Below are 18,908 nucleotides of genomic sequence, written 5' to 3'. Positions count from 1 at the left end.
AACAAATAATAGGTGCTAGCTATGTTTCACAAGAAGGAACTGCTTTAGAAAATATGAAATTCAATGGATTGCTATAGGTCAACAGGTGACTTGAAGGCAAGTGTGCACACATTGAGAAGGTATGTGATGAATGCTCAAGTAGAGTCTAGAATGCTTTTTACTTGCTTTAGAAAAGTGTGATCTTTTCTGAGGAAACCAGATATTACAATGCTTAGGCAAACATTAAAATTAATTCCTGTTAACAAAGAGTGTTTCTAGAAGATTGAGGATTTCAGAATACGTTGGTTAGATTATTGACCTCGCCTATAGAGTCTGTATAAATCATGCCAGTGATTATAAAACTGGCTACAAGTGTATTTCTGGGCATAATTCAAGGAATTAATGTTGACTGGAGCTTATAAAGTTAAACTTAAAAATATTAGTTACAGTTACAGTTCTAAACCTTCCCCTCAAACAATTAGTTCCCACCATTATCATTAACTTGCTTATGTGTGTTAAGATCTTCTGTAGAAGACTTCAATCTGGGTGCCTTTCTCTTTTGAAGTGAGGATGGTGCCTACCAGGAACTAAAGTTTTACTATAATACAAGAGCAGGAATCATGCAGCCCACCATATGTTGTTGAGTTACAGCATTATCATCAGCTCAATTGGCCAGGGCTGCTGGAAGTTGTGGTCCAACAACCTCTGGAAGGCCAAAAATTCTTAACCTTTGTCTAACAGCACCTGGATTTTGGATGCAAATTGAAGTTTGTTTGTCCAAATTTTTGATGTCAGCAAATTCACTTTTATTGGTATATAAGTCATTTTCAGTTTACACTTATTATTGTTATAGTAATAGATGCATTTTATGTTTCATCCCTCCTTCATTTTTATCTATCTATCTAACTCATGGAGGCTAATTAAGTGAAAAGTAAGAACATAAATGTTTATAAAACAAATTAACAAATGAAACTAACAAGCAATTACCTGATTTGTACCCACACTTCATCCTCTGAGAACATGCACACTACAAATGTACACCATATAGCTTGCACGTTAGTACACAGTTTAGGCAGCAAAATCCAACAGAACTATTCTTGTTAATGAAGCAGAATGCTATTGGAAAGCTGTTAGCAATCTAGGAACTATTATAAAATACTTCCTCCTATGAAATGTTCAGGCCTCAGTAAAAACAGACTTTGCTGCACATTTTTTTTACAAGCTGCAATATGCTCACCTACTAATGGGCTTCCCCATTAACTCCACAGTAAGTTGCATCTCTAAACAGGCAGTAGGGATGCAGAGGGGAATCTGCCTTGTCATCAGAGTTGGAAGGAAGGCTTAGGCTTCTTTTCCATGAGAAAGCTCTTATTAGGTCAAATAAAGTGTGTTTTTGTCTGGTTATATCTCTGCACAACTATTCTTCACTAACACTTTGCACTGGATGTCACATTTTAGAAACTTTTAAAGCTACTAAAGATTCCTTTTAAAAAAACTACACAAAACTAGATCTACAATTCAGCAGCCAAGACATCTGGACAGTTCCCCAAAATTTCCCCTAATTTCAGCTACTTGCCATGTTCATAAAATGGATTGGGTGAAAACGGTCCTAATAATTTTACTATGCTTTTCCAGGGAATACTTTTTTGTCTCAATGCAAAGGTTAAAAAAATATTGCACACTGTTTTTAACAAATGATAATATTGATAAGCAACATATTCTAGATGTCAGCCCTGTTCTGAAGTGAGATCACACTGAGCTTCTCAGTTCATTTAGGAAAAAGAAGAATATTTATATCCTCTCTGAAGCCTAGCTACAACCACAATGCAAACTCTGCTACTAGCCATACTTAGGGTCAAGTAATACATTTCCACAGTGTCACACAGTGCCCACAATTCACTCAATGCAAGTTGTTTTTGTTTTTTAATCCTGGGGCATGATGGTTAAAATGCTTCTAGTTAGCATTAACTGTGATTAAAGTCAACGGGGAAAATGAGGTAGAAAATTCACATGCAAGAAGGAATGGCTGGCAGGAAGGAATGCGTAATCCTGTGGTACACTCCTTACCTCTTAAGAATAATTAAGGGCATTGGACCTTAAAGACAAACTGCTAATATTAACATAGAGAACAAAGTAATGGCTACTTGAAAACAGTTGGCTTGCCATTCATTCTCTGTGATAGAAAGCAAGAAACTTTCTCAGTTCCATAGGAGAAGCAATCAAAGGGGGAAATCTAATAAAATTCTGTGGCAGGATAAACATATGCTCAGGTGTAGAAGAAAATGTTTTTCAGGCTAAAGACTTGAAAAAAAAGTGACAAATACTGTATGGACATTTGTTGTTCGAATCTTTTTTTTAAAATAATTTTTATTAATTTTCATGCACATATACATTGTTAAAAACAGGTAGTAGGTATAAAGGGAGTTTTACAAAAGGGGTATAGAGTGGGGAGAAAGGGGGGTAAGGGAGGGGTGGGTAGTGCTTTCGGGTGGGGGGACAGGGCTGGGGGTAGTAGAAGGGGGACAACGAGGGGAGGGGGTTTGGTACTTCCAGGTTTATCCGTCGTGGTACAAACATAATAGGTTTTGCATATTACATTTGATTTTTACATTTCTTGTTCTCCTCTCTCCATAATATATTCTGTATAAATGTTAAATTTTGTTTTGTGCCTTATGGCTTGCTTTCTTAGGAGTAATAAAAGTGTCATTATTGTTAATTGCTCCGGGTGATTAGACCCTTATTTTTTCTTTAACATTTAATCATTTTCTTGGATTGTTGTTACATTTCTATTGTGTACAGCCCATTATTTTCCTCCTTTATAAATTTTATTACTGAATTCCAATTGGTTTTCTGAGGTTTCCTATAACTTTGAGAAATTCTCTGTGTCAAGATGTCCATGTTTATTATGTCCAATATTTTGTCAACCCATTGTTCCATTGTTGTTCGAATCTGACTAAATAAAAGTAAAATCTGCAGACATATATGATCAGGTTTGTATAAACATTCCCTTGGCATTTTCATTATAAAGGGGCTACAATGGTGCAGAAGGTTAAACCGCTAGGCTGAAGAACTTGCTGATCAGAAGGTTGGCAGTTCAAATTCACAGGACAGTGTGAGCTCCCATTGTTAGCCCCAGCTTCTGCCAACCTAGCAGTTTGGAAACATGCAAATGTGAGTAGATCAATAGGTACCACTTCAGCGGGAAGATAACAGCACTCCATGCAATCATGCCAGGCACATGACCTAGGAGGCATCTATGGACAACACCGAGTCTTCGGCTTAGAAATGGAGATGAGCATCCCCCATCGCCAGAGTCGGACTCAACTAGACTTAATGTCAAGGGGAAACCTTTAGCTTTACTTTCATTATAAAACAATATTTGGCGGGGGGGGGGGGGGGAGGAATCCCAATTCTCACCAACTGGAAAAGTCTTCTGAAGTAACATTAAAAGAAATACTTTTTACAAAAGGCTTGCAAAAATAAATGTTTTTGAAAGTAATTATTTGTACAGCATGGTTCCTTGTACACAGTCAGTTGACAATTTGTTTACCTGAATTCTTGAACTCATGAATTCATGCACATTTAGACTCATACGTATTTTAATGAGCACAATACAGCTAAAAGTATTCATTTGAATACCAATTCTTTTAATAGTGAGACTTATATATGCTCTTGATACCACTGGTTTTAAGAATGATGTAATAACGTTTGCTGACAAGGTTTCAACCTAACTGAGAGTATATGTTGGAAAGCATTTGAACTGAACAGGCAGTTTAAAACAAACAACCAATTAGTAATGAGTTTGTGTACAGTAATATACATGCATATATTTACTTAGGTTTCAAGGATCTGCATGAATATAAAATGATGTATGATGTTGGAAAGGAGATTCCCCCCCCCCCCCCCCCTAATATGAGAATCTGTGTTTTCCACTGAAGTTAATGATGGGAGATACAGGACAGATAAAGAGAAGCACTTCTTCATGCAACACAAAGTTGAATTGTGGCATGCACAGCCACGTGAATGTAGTTATGACTGTCAACTTAAAAGGGGATTGGAAAAATTCACTGAAGCATGGGAACTTCAATGGCTATATAGCCAGAATGGGAATAGATCACTTCTAGAATCAAAGGCAGTAATTTTCTCATATCAGGCTTGATCTACAGTGCCCTTAATTGCAGCTTCAGCATGCAGATTAACTGCATTGAACTGGATTATATGGCAGTGTAGAACCTCAGTTGCTTGAGCATATAAAATGGAGTGTGCAGATTCTTTCATGTCCTGCTTGTGGCTTCCCATAAGGAACTCACTGACCACTATATAAGCAGAATTTTGGACATTATAGGTCTTTGTTTGGATCCAACATGGATCAGCTCATATCCAAAGGGTTTATTTTACATATTAGTTTATGTGCACAGAAGGATAGATAATAACCTGGAAAAAACGCATTGTTTTAAACCTGTGAGGTTGATTATATTCATCAGGCTGTTCTGAATACTTGTTCAGTCACATAGCTCAAGCAGTGACATCTTTGCAAAGGAAGCAATATGAACAAATTTTTTGATACCAATAGGAGAATAGTATTTAGGAAAACACTATTTCACCTGCTGCATGTTGTTGGAAGGATGCCCAGAAATGTAGATGTTTTTAAATGAACACAGCAAACACATACACAAATAATATTTACATATACACATACACATTTTCTCTCTTATATATATACCTCCTGAATGGATACTGTGTTGCGGCAACTTACTATAAAAATGGGGTGGGAATGGGGACAGAATAATACTAATTCTTTTAACTTTGAGATGTCATGTTTGAGTAAATAAGCTGTCATGGAAAAAAGCATACTTTGCCTCACATCTGTTACAAGAGGAAACTAGCATTAGCAAATGAGATATACCATAAGCAATATTAGCACTGCAAGAAATGAGCAAAAGCAGAGTCATTTTACCATGCAAACCATGCAGAGGGAAAGAGGGAAAGAGAAGCAAGGCATCAGAGGGATAGAGGCATTGGTTAAAAGAGATTCTCTAAGCATACTAACCTGCTGGTTCTAATGAATTTTCTACTTTGTCGTTAACATCGAAAACACGATCATGAACACCTATAGTTTTCATACAGTTGTCTATAACAAAAATAGAGATAACAGCCAAATATGTTAGTGAGAACACCCTTAAATTCCCCATTTTCCTTGTTTTTGTTGAACTATCTGATTTCTCCTTCTATTATATGTATGTATTTATATCTTAGCTGTGGCATGCCTCCAAATGCCACAATTGTATTTTTGTACAACAGAATAAGAAACAACAAGTTAGCAACTGGTATGTACTTAAAACAAGAAAAAGCTTTGTGAAAAAATGATAAAAGATATGGTGAAATCAACAGAAAAAAATGCCGCTGTACAGAACAGATACCACACAGGAATTAAGAGTAAAAAGAAGTTTCACTGCTGTTTACCAGACCAAACAAAGCATGCGCTAAAAGCCACCCTCTAAAGCAAGAGCTAAAGAACTTACTTGCAGGTCGTACAAAGACTTTCAGCTTTAGACAGGATCTCCTTCCATTATTATCAGGGATTGCAGAGGCTGTTGAAAAGAAAATGGAAGGGGAGAGGAGAGGACACATGGTAAATGTTTGCCTTAAAAACATAATTTCCAACATCCTTCTTCTCCTAAAGTAACACAACCCAGGTACACAAATAAAGCAAAAATGTAAATTACTAGAAACATTTGGCTAACATCTAACTGTTATGACAATTTCCCTGTTTTTTCTTCACAAGTCAGGTAATAATGATACAAAAATAGAATATAAGGGAGGGGAGGAGTCACAAAATTGGCCCACTGACCTACAAACATGCTTCTCCAAAAAAGACAACACAAAATCTCTACAATCACGACTTGTAAACTGGAATTTAGCTGTTGGCCCTGTATTAGTAGGCCAGCTTATATAACTAAGCTATCATGAGAGAGATGCCTTAAATCCAGTTGTGCAGAGGTTAGTCTATATAGGAATCTATTTCAAAAGACGAGAAAGTCAGACCAAGAGAAGGTGTGTTACTGACATTATGAAAACGTGCATTCCCTTACTACACCATGTGGATTCATAAAATATAGTGAAAATGTTTGCTTACATGATTCTGACTCATTAGGTCCACAATTCTGTTCTTTTATGTCTGATTCTATTTTAGAGTGATTAAGAAATTGTATTTCTTATATAAACTAGAAAAATATTTCACCTTCTTCCTTCTACAGTTGCCCAAAATAAAAGTGACAGACAGATAAAACAGTACTTATATATACACACACTCAGAATGGAGGTCCTCATGGGGTTCCAAAGAAAGAAGGAAAGTGGACGAGGAAGACACCCAATGGCAGAGCAGGTAAGATTGACATGAAAACAAGGAAAGCTATTACTTGATATGTATATGTGAATATACATACATTTGCATGCATGCCAGCAAAAACAAACAAACAAACAAACAAACAAAAATCCACAGCTACTGCCATTGTGTAACCTAAAACAATCTAATACTGTGAATATGTGACGATGTTAGAAAATGACCTTTTTTGCCAACAGGTTTTTGTTTTAAGCCAATCAATATCAAAATTAAATACAAGGCACTGTTGTATATTCAGCTTGCTTGCTTTTCTAGAATCAATGTAAACACTATGAAAATTATGCAAGGACTGTACCATTTCAAGCTGCCAAAAAATCCCTCAATTATATCCTCTCCTGCACTCGAAAAACAATATTTCTGGAAGCAATTGTTCTAGGCCAGTCTTCTTGTCAGCTGTCAGTTTCCCCCCTTGATTTTAAATGTATAAGGGAAGTTAAATGCACAAGGCCTCCAACAAGCATGTATACACTGAGGAAAAAGTGGTTTTGTAAGGACTTCATGAATGCTCTAATCAGTATTCTAGGCGCAGAGCTTACTGCAGAAGGTTAAGGTCCAACTCTCGTGGCCTTTTTTCAAAGACTTAGCAGGGTAAAATCATTTTTACCCATCACTTTCACAGGCAAAGTCATCATTTCCATAAGTAGTCAAAAGTAACAATCTACAGAATTCTGATGGGGCTGAAGACTTTATGTTGCTAGTTCAGCATGATCAATATCTTGATTTCTGCCAGCTTTAGACATCTTTGTTCAGGGTACAGTAAATAAAGTGAAAAATACTTCAGTAAGAAAGGACACAGAAGTCGAGACAACAAAACCAATCAATTCACTTGAAGAAGCCAACTGCCCTTCCTTGGTTAGTTGGCTTGGAAGGGTGAGTAAACTTGAAGACTTTAGGCTAAAAAAAATGCCATTGAGATAAGACACTGAGAGATGGTGTTTATGATAGACTTGCAATGGAGCTTGTTGACACACAGTCAACCAATAAGCCACAGCCATAAGCTTCAAGGTAAGTGGGGCTTATAGGGATTAAGGAGAAGGCATGCACTTTAAAGAAAGCATGTGCTGCTTTGTAAAACAAGGGTACTTATTATCATCTAACATTTTAGATCATTCCAAATGTTTTCATATTTCATGGTTTGATGTTTTCTCCCCCATGCACAATGCGTCTTGTGAACTTGAAGATGCATGATGCTGTTTTGCTTTTTCCTTTTTTATTCTCCTTAGATTTTCCCCAATTTAAGCATTATGAATCACTCCTCCTTCCATACCTTGATAGTTTCTGAAAAAAGATAGATAGGTTTACAAGGGAGATGAAGAAACCAAGAAAAAGTGGGGCAAAGGTTCAAATGGAAACAGGCAACATACGTTAAAGTGTCTTTTAAAATCACAAACACAACTGTACAGCAGTGATGCTTCCCAGGTCTGTGCCGTACTCACTGAAAGCAGTTAAGAAGTGCTAACAGCTGTCTTAGCTCCACTAAATCAAAGCTGGGGAGAAGGGGGGGGGGGGTCTGTGACATCTACAGTAACTGATGTGTTACAGGGCACAGAACTGTACTCTGCGGGGGCTTCCAGGAAATTGGGTCCTTCCTGTGGCCCCTGATGAATACACAAATCCTTCTCAAACCAGAGCAGGCTGCTTAACAAGATAAGAACATTGTATTCTCTACCTGAAAACACGGATGTCATACACAACTAAATTGCTTCCTCTGTTAGCCTAAGCAAAAAAGTGCATTTGATTATTTCCTGCTCCATCCAGCTTTTTAAATGACTTTACAAATGACACTGAATGGAGTTTTTGGAATATTCAAAAGCAGTGTGTTAGTGTTTACATTCAAATCTTAGAACCTATTCATTGCTTTGGAGGAAAGGGAGACAGCATGAGCTTTACTGTTCTGCATATTACCTGGTGTATTTTTCCCTCTAATAAAGCAGAAAGACATTAATTTCCTTTGGCTTTCTTTCTATCACAACAAAAGGCAGCAAACAACATACCTTGGGCTTGTTCTAACCCTTTATTTCACAAATGACAACATTTTTACTGTAATCATTTGTATAGTTCAAAGAAGATATATATATATATATATATACACACACACACACACACACACACACACACATACACATACATACATACATACACACACACACACATGCACGCACGCACGCGCACCTTTTCCCCAATCTATATTCTAAGGAGCCCCCAGCAGTGTAATTGATTAAACCCTTATGCCGGCAGGACTGCTGAGTGGTTTGAATCCATGGAGAGTGGGTTGAGCTCCTTCTGTCAGCTCCAGCTCCTCATGTGGGACATGAGAGAAACCTCCCACAAGGATGGTAAAACATCAAACATCCAGGTGTCCCCTGAGCAACGTCCCTGTAGATGGCCAATTCTCTCACACCAGAAATAATTTACAGTTTCTCAAATTGCTCCTGACACGAAAAAAAATCTATGTCCTTAAAAAATACACTACTTTAAAATTCTTAGTGGCCCCACAGACTAAGAACACAAAAGATATCCACACATACCAGCACGTTCTAATATGTAGGAACATTCATACCAAGCTAGTTTCATAGTCTATCTACATGTCTTTTTTCTTTCTTTTCCCCTTTCTTTGCTTCTTTTATTTAAAACAAAGTTATTATATTTGTAGCTTGGCATCACTTCTGTGACGTACTATTAGGTATTAAAGGGTGACATTCTACAAATAAGCACTCCTCTGGTTAAACACCCCCATAATGACCTATAAAGTGCTGCACAGCTTGGCTCCAGACCATCCAAGAAACTGTATCTTACAATATGAGCCTGCTTACGTTCTAAAATGTTTGGGGGAGAACTTTCTTGGCAAGTTTTAAGATGCTTGATTATAGGCAAGCTTTGTGAGGATACAGAAAAAGTAGTAGTAGTAGTATGTTGCCTTTTCTCTTAACACACTCAAAGTGGCAAGCAGTGCTAAAATCAATGCAATATAAAATTAAAATAGAATTTAACCAAATACTATTTAAACATAAACAGTGGCTGGTCCCCGGTTGTATAATTCTTTCCTAAGGGGAGTTAAATTTACCACCTCTCTACCCTCTTTCTGTTAGCAGGTGAGGACTTTTCCACTTACTCAGGTCTATTAGCGTTAATAGCCTGATGAAAAGGGTGTTTTAATTGGGATGTGCTATATTTGTATTTTAATCGTCATTATATTTTAACCACGTGTAAAAACTGTTTTAAATCAATATTTTAATTTGTTGTTGTTTTTCATTTAAATGTTTTTTAAACTTTGGTACAATTTATTGTTTTAATTGTATTTTGTTTTAACTAAAAATGTGAACCATCTTGGGTCTCATATTAGAGAAATATTTCCTATGATGGAGATACTCTTGTGTCACAACTAGGTGATTTGCTATTTTGGGAAAATCTTTCTCCAGTTTTTTTTAAAATGAAATATTTCGAGGGGCTGCTTGACTCTCCTTCGCCCTTCAATGTACACACATACATCATATTTATAATTCTATATAAAATTAAATTAATGCTGAAGTATCTCTGAAAAAGGCAAAAGAAACTACAGGCACTGAAGCTTGTGTCTCATACCCATTTATCTTGTAACTGCTTAGATAATGCCCTTAATCAATTATCTTATAAAGTTTATACTTTCCAAGGAATCTTGCTAGAGGATATCGTAAACAACACTCTTTGTATTTTGTATATCCAGGTCCTGCTCTATGGCTACTCAAAATATCCCTTGAACGAGGATCTTCATAATTTATTCTTTAAGCAGCCATGGCAGAGTCAAGTAAATGTATCCTCATTGCATTTATTTTACTCTCCTAAGTGAATTTTTCTCTCTTCACTTTTCTTAGTCTATCTATGGCAAACCATCTACAACACTGAATAGCTTATCTGAGGATTCCCTTGTCTTTGCTATAATGTCACAAGGCCAGATGTAAACCCAATGTGGTGAATGATGGGAACTAACCTAGATGCACCTGCTTCATCTTAAAATAACCAAGTAGAAATATTAGCTCCATTAGTATGTCATTCCTTGCTGGGAGAATGAAATCTGATCCAAGCGTTTTTCTCTTTCTTGACCTTCTAAAAATTAGCTGTCTACAAAACTGGAATAGATACCTAGAAGACACAAAACCCAGCCAAGCAAACCCATTCTCCCATGGTCTGCAGTATCAAAGAACAACAATTGAGTAGAGAGATGAACCATCCTCATCATAAGTGAGATGAGTTCAAAATTCAGGTTTAGACTGTATTTCTTCCTAAATTACTTATAAGGATAAGCTCTTTGGGGAGTTCTGAAAGTATTTATAGCAACAATTTGCCTTTGGCTATTTCAAGCACAATGCCAGTTTCATTAGTCAAATCCAAGATCCACATGACCTCATCTAACCCTCAAATCTTAATTCTGATAGCCAGAAGCACCAAAATTTCTAATACCCTATGTCAACCCTGGAGATTTGGGAAGTTTCATTTTTAAGAACAGCCATCTGCTTCCTTCTTTGTAAAGAAATGAGTCTGTGTGGGAGCATTAAAAATGCAGTTTCCCATTATGTTTGCCACAGGCAATATTTCTCAATTTGCAGAGTCAAAAGAAAAGATAGCCTATTAGTTGTTAGCAGAGCTGAGCCTTTCCCCTGTAGGGTTTAGTGTGATTTACAGTACAACACAAATGTATGTAGATTAGGCAGGTAAATGCAGTATTAAGCATTAATATTCTTCTCACAATACAAACAAAAAAAAGTTTCACATTAACATAAATGCGATTGAAAAAGTCTCCTGGAATGTAATGAGGCAACAAAAAGTATGAATGTGTGTGATACTGAAAAAGGAATTAAATGTACTGACAAAAGTTCTTTAAAGTATTTATTGCTGCTTTATTTTTTTTAAAAAAAATTCAATAAAACTCCACACTCAAACTAGTTATTTTACACACAAAAGAATCCTTCAGAAGCTATGCACTCAAAGGATGTTTGTGTCTCTGTGATGACTCCATTTCCAATGGAAGAATTAAATGTCAAATTGTGTCTAAATCTGATTGCTCATGAAGACCTAGTCTTGTACATTTGTTACTTGCTCATCCTTGATATCTGGTTTATCAAGCATGCATCCTGAGTAAATTGCTTTGCTATGTAGCTATAGGAGATTACTTAAGTTTCTGGAAACATTTGATCTCACCTAGTCTGCTGTATCTCCACATTTAATCATCAGCAGGGTCAATGTACTGACAAAAGAGGAGGATTTTGACATGTTGGAGTAAGAAACATGAGGATGCCAGCTGCAGAGGTTGCAGCAATAAATGTTGACAGAAACTCAAAAACATCTGTCTTGTACATTTTCTAAAAAAATAAACAGAACTTGAGCCAAACACCCAAACACTTGTACAAAGAAAAGCGATCAGGCCATCAGCTTCTACAGAAAATATAACCACAGATGTCAGACAACTGGACACTTTTTAAATTCCAGTTGTAACATACAAGGATACTGCAATGTAGCATCTATTTCTGGTTGTCTTATGAAGTTCCTATCACTAGGTTTATTGAAATGTTTAGTGAAAAAAGGTAGGATTCTCGAAGGATACTTTTTTAAGACGACAATTTCCCATAGTGAGAAGGAGCTGACTCTGGAAGATGCTGTCCAAAAACATTTGTAATATGAATGCTTTAGTGGCCCCACAGATTGTCTTCTCCGTGCTGCCCCAAGCCAAGGCAAATGTAGGGATAATTAATGGATCTCCATATCAAGTAAGCTGGGGTCACTGTATAGATGTATAAAAAGGAGGAATGAAAGTGGGGGGGGGGGGTGGCAGCACCCTGAAGACTAATTGGTTTTTACTTTTGCATGACCTTCTATGGGTATAAATTCACTTATTTGGATGCTATACCAAGTGATATTAAGGCTTCAGGTGTAATGTATAATTACAGAGTTGCGGGAATTGATAGCATATATAGTAAGAGGATCCAGAAAGATGCAACTCATGACCCTTGTACATAATTTTCAAAAGGCTGTGTATGCTTACGCAGGTCTTTCAAATATTTATAGTAGTCAATTAATGTAGATGTGTGAAAGCAATAGATCTCTTAGCAAAATTCATGTTTCCCAAAGCTCTAATCTCTGAGAAGATTCCTTTTGCTATATATGCAGTAGCAAGGAGTATTAATATATTTAGTGTGCCATGAAGACATCATCTTTGTTCATACCTCTGCTAATAGATTTCAATTCAATTCAACTATTTGTATGTTTTTTGTTCAAGGGCTGCAAATTGTATATCTCTGATTGGATACCAAGGAAGGTTTAGCTGTTCTTCAACTGGGTTTCTGGGACTGCAATTTCTATGGTCAGATTTGTGTCTATTTGTGTCTTATGTAGAGACTACATTGTTTGTTCAGTCTAGAGAAACATTGCTGGCTTAGGATAGCATATTTCACATAGGAGGACAAAGAAGGAAATGCATCTCTGATGTGGGTGATGTTATTGGCCCCTGGAATATTTCTCCCAGAGTAGATAATGGGGACCAAGTTGACATCTGGGTTTGTGGCAGGCTCTTCTCTCTGTATTTCCATTTAATTTATGTATCCTGACATAAGTGAGTAGTTGTTTAAGATTTTGAGGCTCTGTAGACCATAAAGGCCTATTTGTCAGAGCTATGTTATTCTTCAGAATCGATTGTACCTTGTTGATGGAATAACACAGCCCTCTCACATGTTCTGGGACCTCATGGATTTCATAGGTTTTTTCTCAAGTAAGGAATGCTCAGAGGTGGTATTCTCAGTTTCTCCCTCTGAAATGAAGTTTACAGCACCTGGTATTTTCAGACTATACTGTGTTCAGGGAAAAATCAGATTCCGCACATAAGTTCAAGAGAGCAATTTAGATCAAGTAGTTTAGGGTAACTATTTTGACTGTTATGTGACTCTGCTAGATGACAGACTCAGAGACAAACACAAAGAAACATAGTCTAATTCAGGACTCCAAAGCTACTGACTTACTATCCTATGTTTAATTTTAAAGCAGACTTAGCTTGGACAATCTTTGTGATAGAGAATGCTTCCAAATATTCTCTGTTCTAATTAGTAAAATACATTCAATAAAAACTCTGCTCTGCCAGTAAATGATATTCAATAGCACTATGATTCACAGCCTATCTAGTTATTGAAGCTAACAACCCATTGAAAGACCCATACTTCATAAATTTAAATTGATCCTCCCAATTTAAACTAATGCAATGTGTACTGCAGTACCAAATCCTGTAAATTATTTGATGCTCAATCATGGAATAATGAAACTAAACATATAAAGCTGGGTTAAATAAGGGCCACTTTATTTGAGCTAGAACCTCAGTAAATTAGAATTGAACCTGGTAAGAGGGAGGAATAATCTGATATAGGCTCAGCGGAGACCAAGTATCAACGCTAGACTACTTCTTCAACCGTCCTGTGGGTGAAACACTTGAGCCCCAAGGGCAATCTGATAATTGGGTTGCTTCCTGACCAGTCCTTTACTTGAAGATAAACATAAGATATCCCCCCACCACATACACACACACACAACATGAGATGACTTTATAAGTGAGAGCCATCTGCCATTGCCAGCCTATTTACAGACACCACATTTAGACAATAATAAAATCCCTCTAGGTCAGTATGGAGTAGACAAAACAAACTCCAGGTAAAGGTGAAAACATCTGACCATCCCCAAAGCAATCAGTAAAACTCACTGTACTGGGGATGGGAGACTGAGCATTAAATAGTATTTGGCTGTGCCTCAAATATGCAATGTTCTGATGGTACACACTATCACATGACATCCTCCAGGCCATGAAAAGCATACCCTACCTTGCATTGCTGTACATTGTCCTGGTATGCAATATCATAAGAAACACTTCATTATGTCTGTCTAGAAGTTGAGCCAGTCACGTTCACTGGATGATCCCAGTGTCAAGAAAGCAAGAAAACTTTTAATCCACCTTCTACTGAATTTTATAAGTCTTCATTATAGGCCGATAGTTCTTTGGATAGGTTTTTTCTCCATTCTTATGAATAGGGACGATAATCCTCATCTGCCAGCCTCTAGGTATGCTGCATGAATTGTTAATGTGAGAGAAGAGTCCTGCTAAAAGTTGGGCCCACCAATCACTGTTGTTCTTGAAAAGTTCAGCCGGCAAAAAATCCTCCCCTGGCACTTTATTGTTTTGAAGTGCGTTGATAATAGATATTACTTCATGTGGCTTGACTTGTGTCCAGGCCGGGAGGGTGGCAGGATTGCAATAAGTTGTTACATGTTTTACATTGTTTGAATTACTTGCCTTATTAAAGAGAGCACCATAAAAGGTTCCCCAATGAGATGCAGGGATTGGAAAGTCCATTGAGAATCTGATTTGTCTCAATTTTGAAGAAACTAGTTGCCAGAAGACTGCTGAATTCTTCAAATGTAAGGCAGAGTCCAGTTCACGCCAAATTTTTGTGTTATATTGGGACTTCTTATGGGAAATCAGTTTTTTGTATGACCTTCTCAGGGTTAACATATTATTATGCAGATCTTTATTAGGGTAACATATAGCTCTTCTCATGCTCTTTCTTAGCGACTTCCTCAGTTTTTTACAGTCCTGGTTTTTTACAGATCATTCCATTGCATAAGAATTCTGCCCTTGCAATTGAAATTTTCCTTCAGTCTTCACATTTTTATTTTAGCAGTAACTTAAAACATTTGTCAAGCAATTAGAAATACAGTTTAAAGATCCAAATAAAAGAGGTTGTCAAAGTTACCAAGGGAATGTTGAACTTAGTAAGTATCAAAGTTTCTAGGTGTAAATAATCTTCAACGTTTGTCTCTTTGCAATGCTAGACGTTTGGGAAATGAGGGGAATTTATATCTGGAGAGCAGAATTATACCCTGGGAAACAGTGGCCTGGTTTTGACTCCCTTTAGCTATTTATCTGGATCTGCTGGTAGAAGGAAGTTTTCAAAGCAGACCTACTTCTCGGTCCATGCCCTATCGATGCCGACAACCCCCTAAAATGTCTCACTTGTCAAGGAAGCCAGCTGAATGAGAAGGCTTGCCATGAGTGATAGGCTAACAGGGAAGAAGTCCTGTTTTCTGTGACGCGGCTTTTTAACCATGCTGGCATCATTTCTGAGTTTTTATTCTCTGCTTAAACTTATCATGTGATGTGAAATAAAACTTTAATAATCTTTAATCTTAGTCAATAACAAGACATTGGAAATGTGCTTACTTTTTTCTTACTCAAACAGAGGAGTGTTGGAATATATGTATCTTTCAAATGTTCACTGTGTGATGTATAATGGCCCTTTACATTTCCTGTTTCTTCAAATGTGTTGCTTTTGGGGTTAAGAAACAAGAAAGGCAAGCAATTCTGCCAAGAAAACTGCTACAGGGAGGATAAAAAGAAAACGTATTTTAAATGTCTCAGGAAAAAAAATGTTTGTCCTAAAATGGAGTTGCAGAAAAATAGCAGGTCTGAAGTGCTCACTTCTCTCTGCAGAGCTGAAGTGACCATATCCTTTCATACTAAGTTTTTAAAAAGAAGGAGGTGAAAAAAAGATTATTACTAGGCTACTCTGAGGAAGTGAGCTCTTTTGTTATGAATATGGAACAGATGGAGCCAAATCTATCAGCTCGGTAGGAACAAAAACACTTACAACCTAGCTCTCTCTATTAAAGACTCTACTTAGCTCCTTTATACCACTAGCTTTCTATGCACTGCTGTGAGGTTTTGACTTTATAGAAAAAGGGACTTCATAAAAGCAATAGCTCTTACTCTTAAAGCAAAGTGGCCTAAGAACTGCAGAAAATGAATACGGAGTTTAACCCACATGGCTCCTTAGAGATATGCAAATATTCAATTACTTCTGTTCTTTTCTTTTTTAAAAAACTAGGAGGAAATTCTCTACAGAAAAGAAATATATATGTGCGGTGCAGACTTTATACCAACAACAGTAAATCGTGTGGGTGATAGCATTCTCTCACATTAATAAAAGGTTGAGAATAGCTACATTGCTGAAAGTCAAGGAACAAGTATTTAATTTGTGTATGTCAGGAGAAAACAAGGTGACAATTCTTCAGAGAAATCTAAATTAGACTCCCAAAGTGCATTTTGAACAATACAAGTGAAATCTGCAATTAGATTTCCATCATGCGCACATAAGAAAAAAGATGCTGTATTTGATTACTTCAGAGAATGTCATTTTTCAACTTTGAACATATGTCTGGCCTAAGATCCAAGGAAAAGATTACTATTATGAAATTGGATATAAGCAGCTGAAAACCAATACAGCCCCTTATTTTATGATTCCATTAGCAACATGAACCAACTAGACATTCTGAAATGGATTATCATTCCACATACTAAAATATTTTAAGTTCATGTTTATGTATGTTTTGTACATACTACCGTATTTGAAGCATATAACAATAGCAGAAATACCAACTACTCATCACAGAACATCAACAGGCATTCAAATTGATTTTAAAGTTTTTAACAGATAAAACAAAATGACTACATATGCTGTGTTGTTACATTTGCTGTCTTTAAAATAATTGGAAAAGCAGTTTTTTAGGCAGGGTGCTTTGATTTTGACTAGATCAAGACTTCAGGCAAATTTCCCCCTGCTATGGAGAGCACAGCTTGCCTGAAGTCATAACCTTTGTTGGCGGAAGGGAAGTGGCCTTGAAACAGATCACAAAGCAGATGTTTAATGTCAAATCAGAGTCTAGGGATACATAGGCTACTGCAAATAAAACTCTTCTCCTGTCTGCTTAGTCTTCCCAATTCCCTGCCATGTGAAATATGAACTCGCCAACAAATGGCCAGTGTGTTAAGAAGCACAGCAGGCGGAACAACTGCCACAGCTGTGCCAAGGACCAGAACATTCCATATATTTCACAACATTTTCATTATACTGCTTTAAAGCCCTCAGTTCAAGCATAACACGGTGCAACAGTACTCCCTATGTAAGGTAAGAAGGCTTGAAACTGATATACGAGTCTGAAAGTATGGTTCAAAACAAACCAATTCAATGACATTTTCTAATTCTGTAACTTAGAACATTGACATGTGCATGCCAAATATCACAGCAATGCAATGTAATGGCTGGACTTCTTCAAACATGAGAATCATGAAAGTTGCATCTTCAGCAAAATGTTGAGACAAAACTACCTTTGAAATGCTGATGCAGAATTGGGAAGGAGATGAAGAAAAGAATCATAGAATCATAGAGTTGGAAGAGACCTCATGGGCCATCCAGTCCAACCCCCTGCCAAGAAGCAGGAAAGAAGAGCACAATAATAACACAAGCCAACAAGTATTTTTCATCAGATATAATTTTAGGTCATTCTTATAGAGTTTTTTTGCACTGAATTCAGATCTGTGTATATATTTTCTCTATTATGTATAGTGTTTACTAATTGAAAAATTAATGCATTTATGCACTGATGTCAATAGAATCTAACTGATATCAGTGCATACATGCAGTAATTATTCAAATAGCCTCATCACAAAAACTACACATGATAAAGAAAAAATAATCACAGGTCTGAATTCAGTGCAATAAACTCTATAAGAATTATCTAAAATTATATGTATGAAAAAATACTTGTTGGCTTGTGGTTACATAGATTCTATTGAAATCAGTGCGTAAATACATTAATTATTAGATTAGCCTCATCGCAAATACTACATGTGATAGAGAAAAAACAAACACAGATCTTAATTCAGTGTAAAAACCTCTATAAGAATGGCTTAAAATTATATCTGATGAAAAATACTTGTTGGCTTGTGTTACATGAATATGATGTGAAATGTGCAGACTTTACAATAGTCCACTGTAATGTACCATTAGTCATATTTTTAAAAGTAAACGTAATAGGGAAAAAATAAAAACACATTTAAATTCAGCATAAAAATTGATTTAAATTGTGCTACTCCCACTTCTGATTACTACAAAAAGTTTGATTTTGTTGGCTTGTGAAATCGAACCAAAATGAAAAAGTTGGAAGATGGAAGCAGAAGTTCGTGTCTTAAGCCCAGAATTCATGTATGAAAAGAACTCTAAAACAGCACTCTTAAGCACTCTTCAGAGAGGGCTGGCTGAACAACCACTTGGGATATGAAACTAATAACATCATTATCAAAGGAACCAGAACACCCTGGCCAGCTCTGACGATAATGAGAATATCAAAGGTGCCATCTCTCTGTGTGTGTTAAAGAAGTAGCTCAGAGAGGGCCTTGAGAGAGAAGGTAATTCCATTTTATCAGGCAGCGGATTTCTCCTGCAAAAGATAGCATCCATTTCTTCTTTCTGGTGTGGAAAGTTGGAACATAAGTGAACATAAGAAGAAGTCAGGGTGAGAAATGGAGAAAGGCTGCAGGGTCGGAGAGGCAGATGGAAGGAAGCAGGCTATAAATGATTGGGTTTTGAAGCTGAAGGTTTGAAATTAACCAGTTAGGAAATCAATTACAAAGCTATCCTTCTTGTTAATACAAAAAACATCCTTCAACTAGAAAGAAGCA

The 18,908-nt window shown here is 36.7% G+C and overlaps 1 protein-coding gene across 2 annotated transcripts in view; it reads right to left on the bottom strand.

Annotated features, from left to right (window-relative positions):
• The window catches only part of EFNA5 (ephrin A5), a 224,185-nt gene that overhangs the window by 7,996 nt on the left and 197,281 nt on the right, over positions 1 to 18,908 (bottom strand). Inside the window, exons 3-4 of one of the 2 annotated variants that reach the window (XM_060761874.2) lie at positions 5,502 to 5,570; positions 5,030 to 5,110 (exon numbers count right to left, since the gene is read on the bottom strand). In XM_060761874.2, coding sequence (XP_060617857.1) covers positions 5,030 to 5,110; positions 5,502 to 5,570 — 150 coding nt within the window. The remainder of the gene's footprint in view (positions 1 to 5,029; positions 5,111 to 5,501; positions 5,571 to 18,908) is intronic. The other variant, XM_060761875.2, reaches the window with a different exon arrangement.

This window comes from Anolis sagrei, chromosome 2, assembly GCF_037176765.1.
Source record: "Anolis sagrei isolate rAnoSag1 chromosome 2, rAnoSag1.mat, whole genome shotgun sequence".
Classification (NCBI taxonomy): domain Eukaryota; kingdom Metazoa; phylum Chordata; class Lepidosauria; order Squamata; family Dactyloidae; genus Anolis; species Anolis sagrei.
This window is presented reverse-complemented; position numbering and strand designations above follow the sequence as displayed.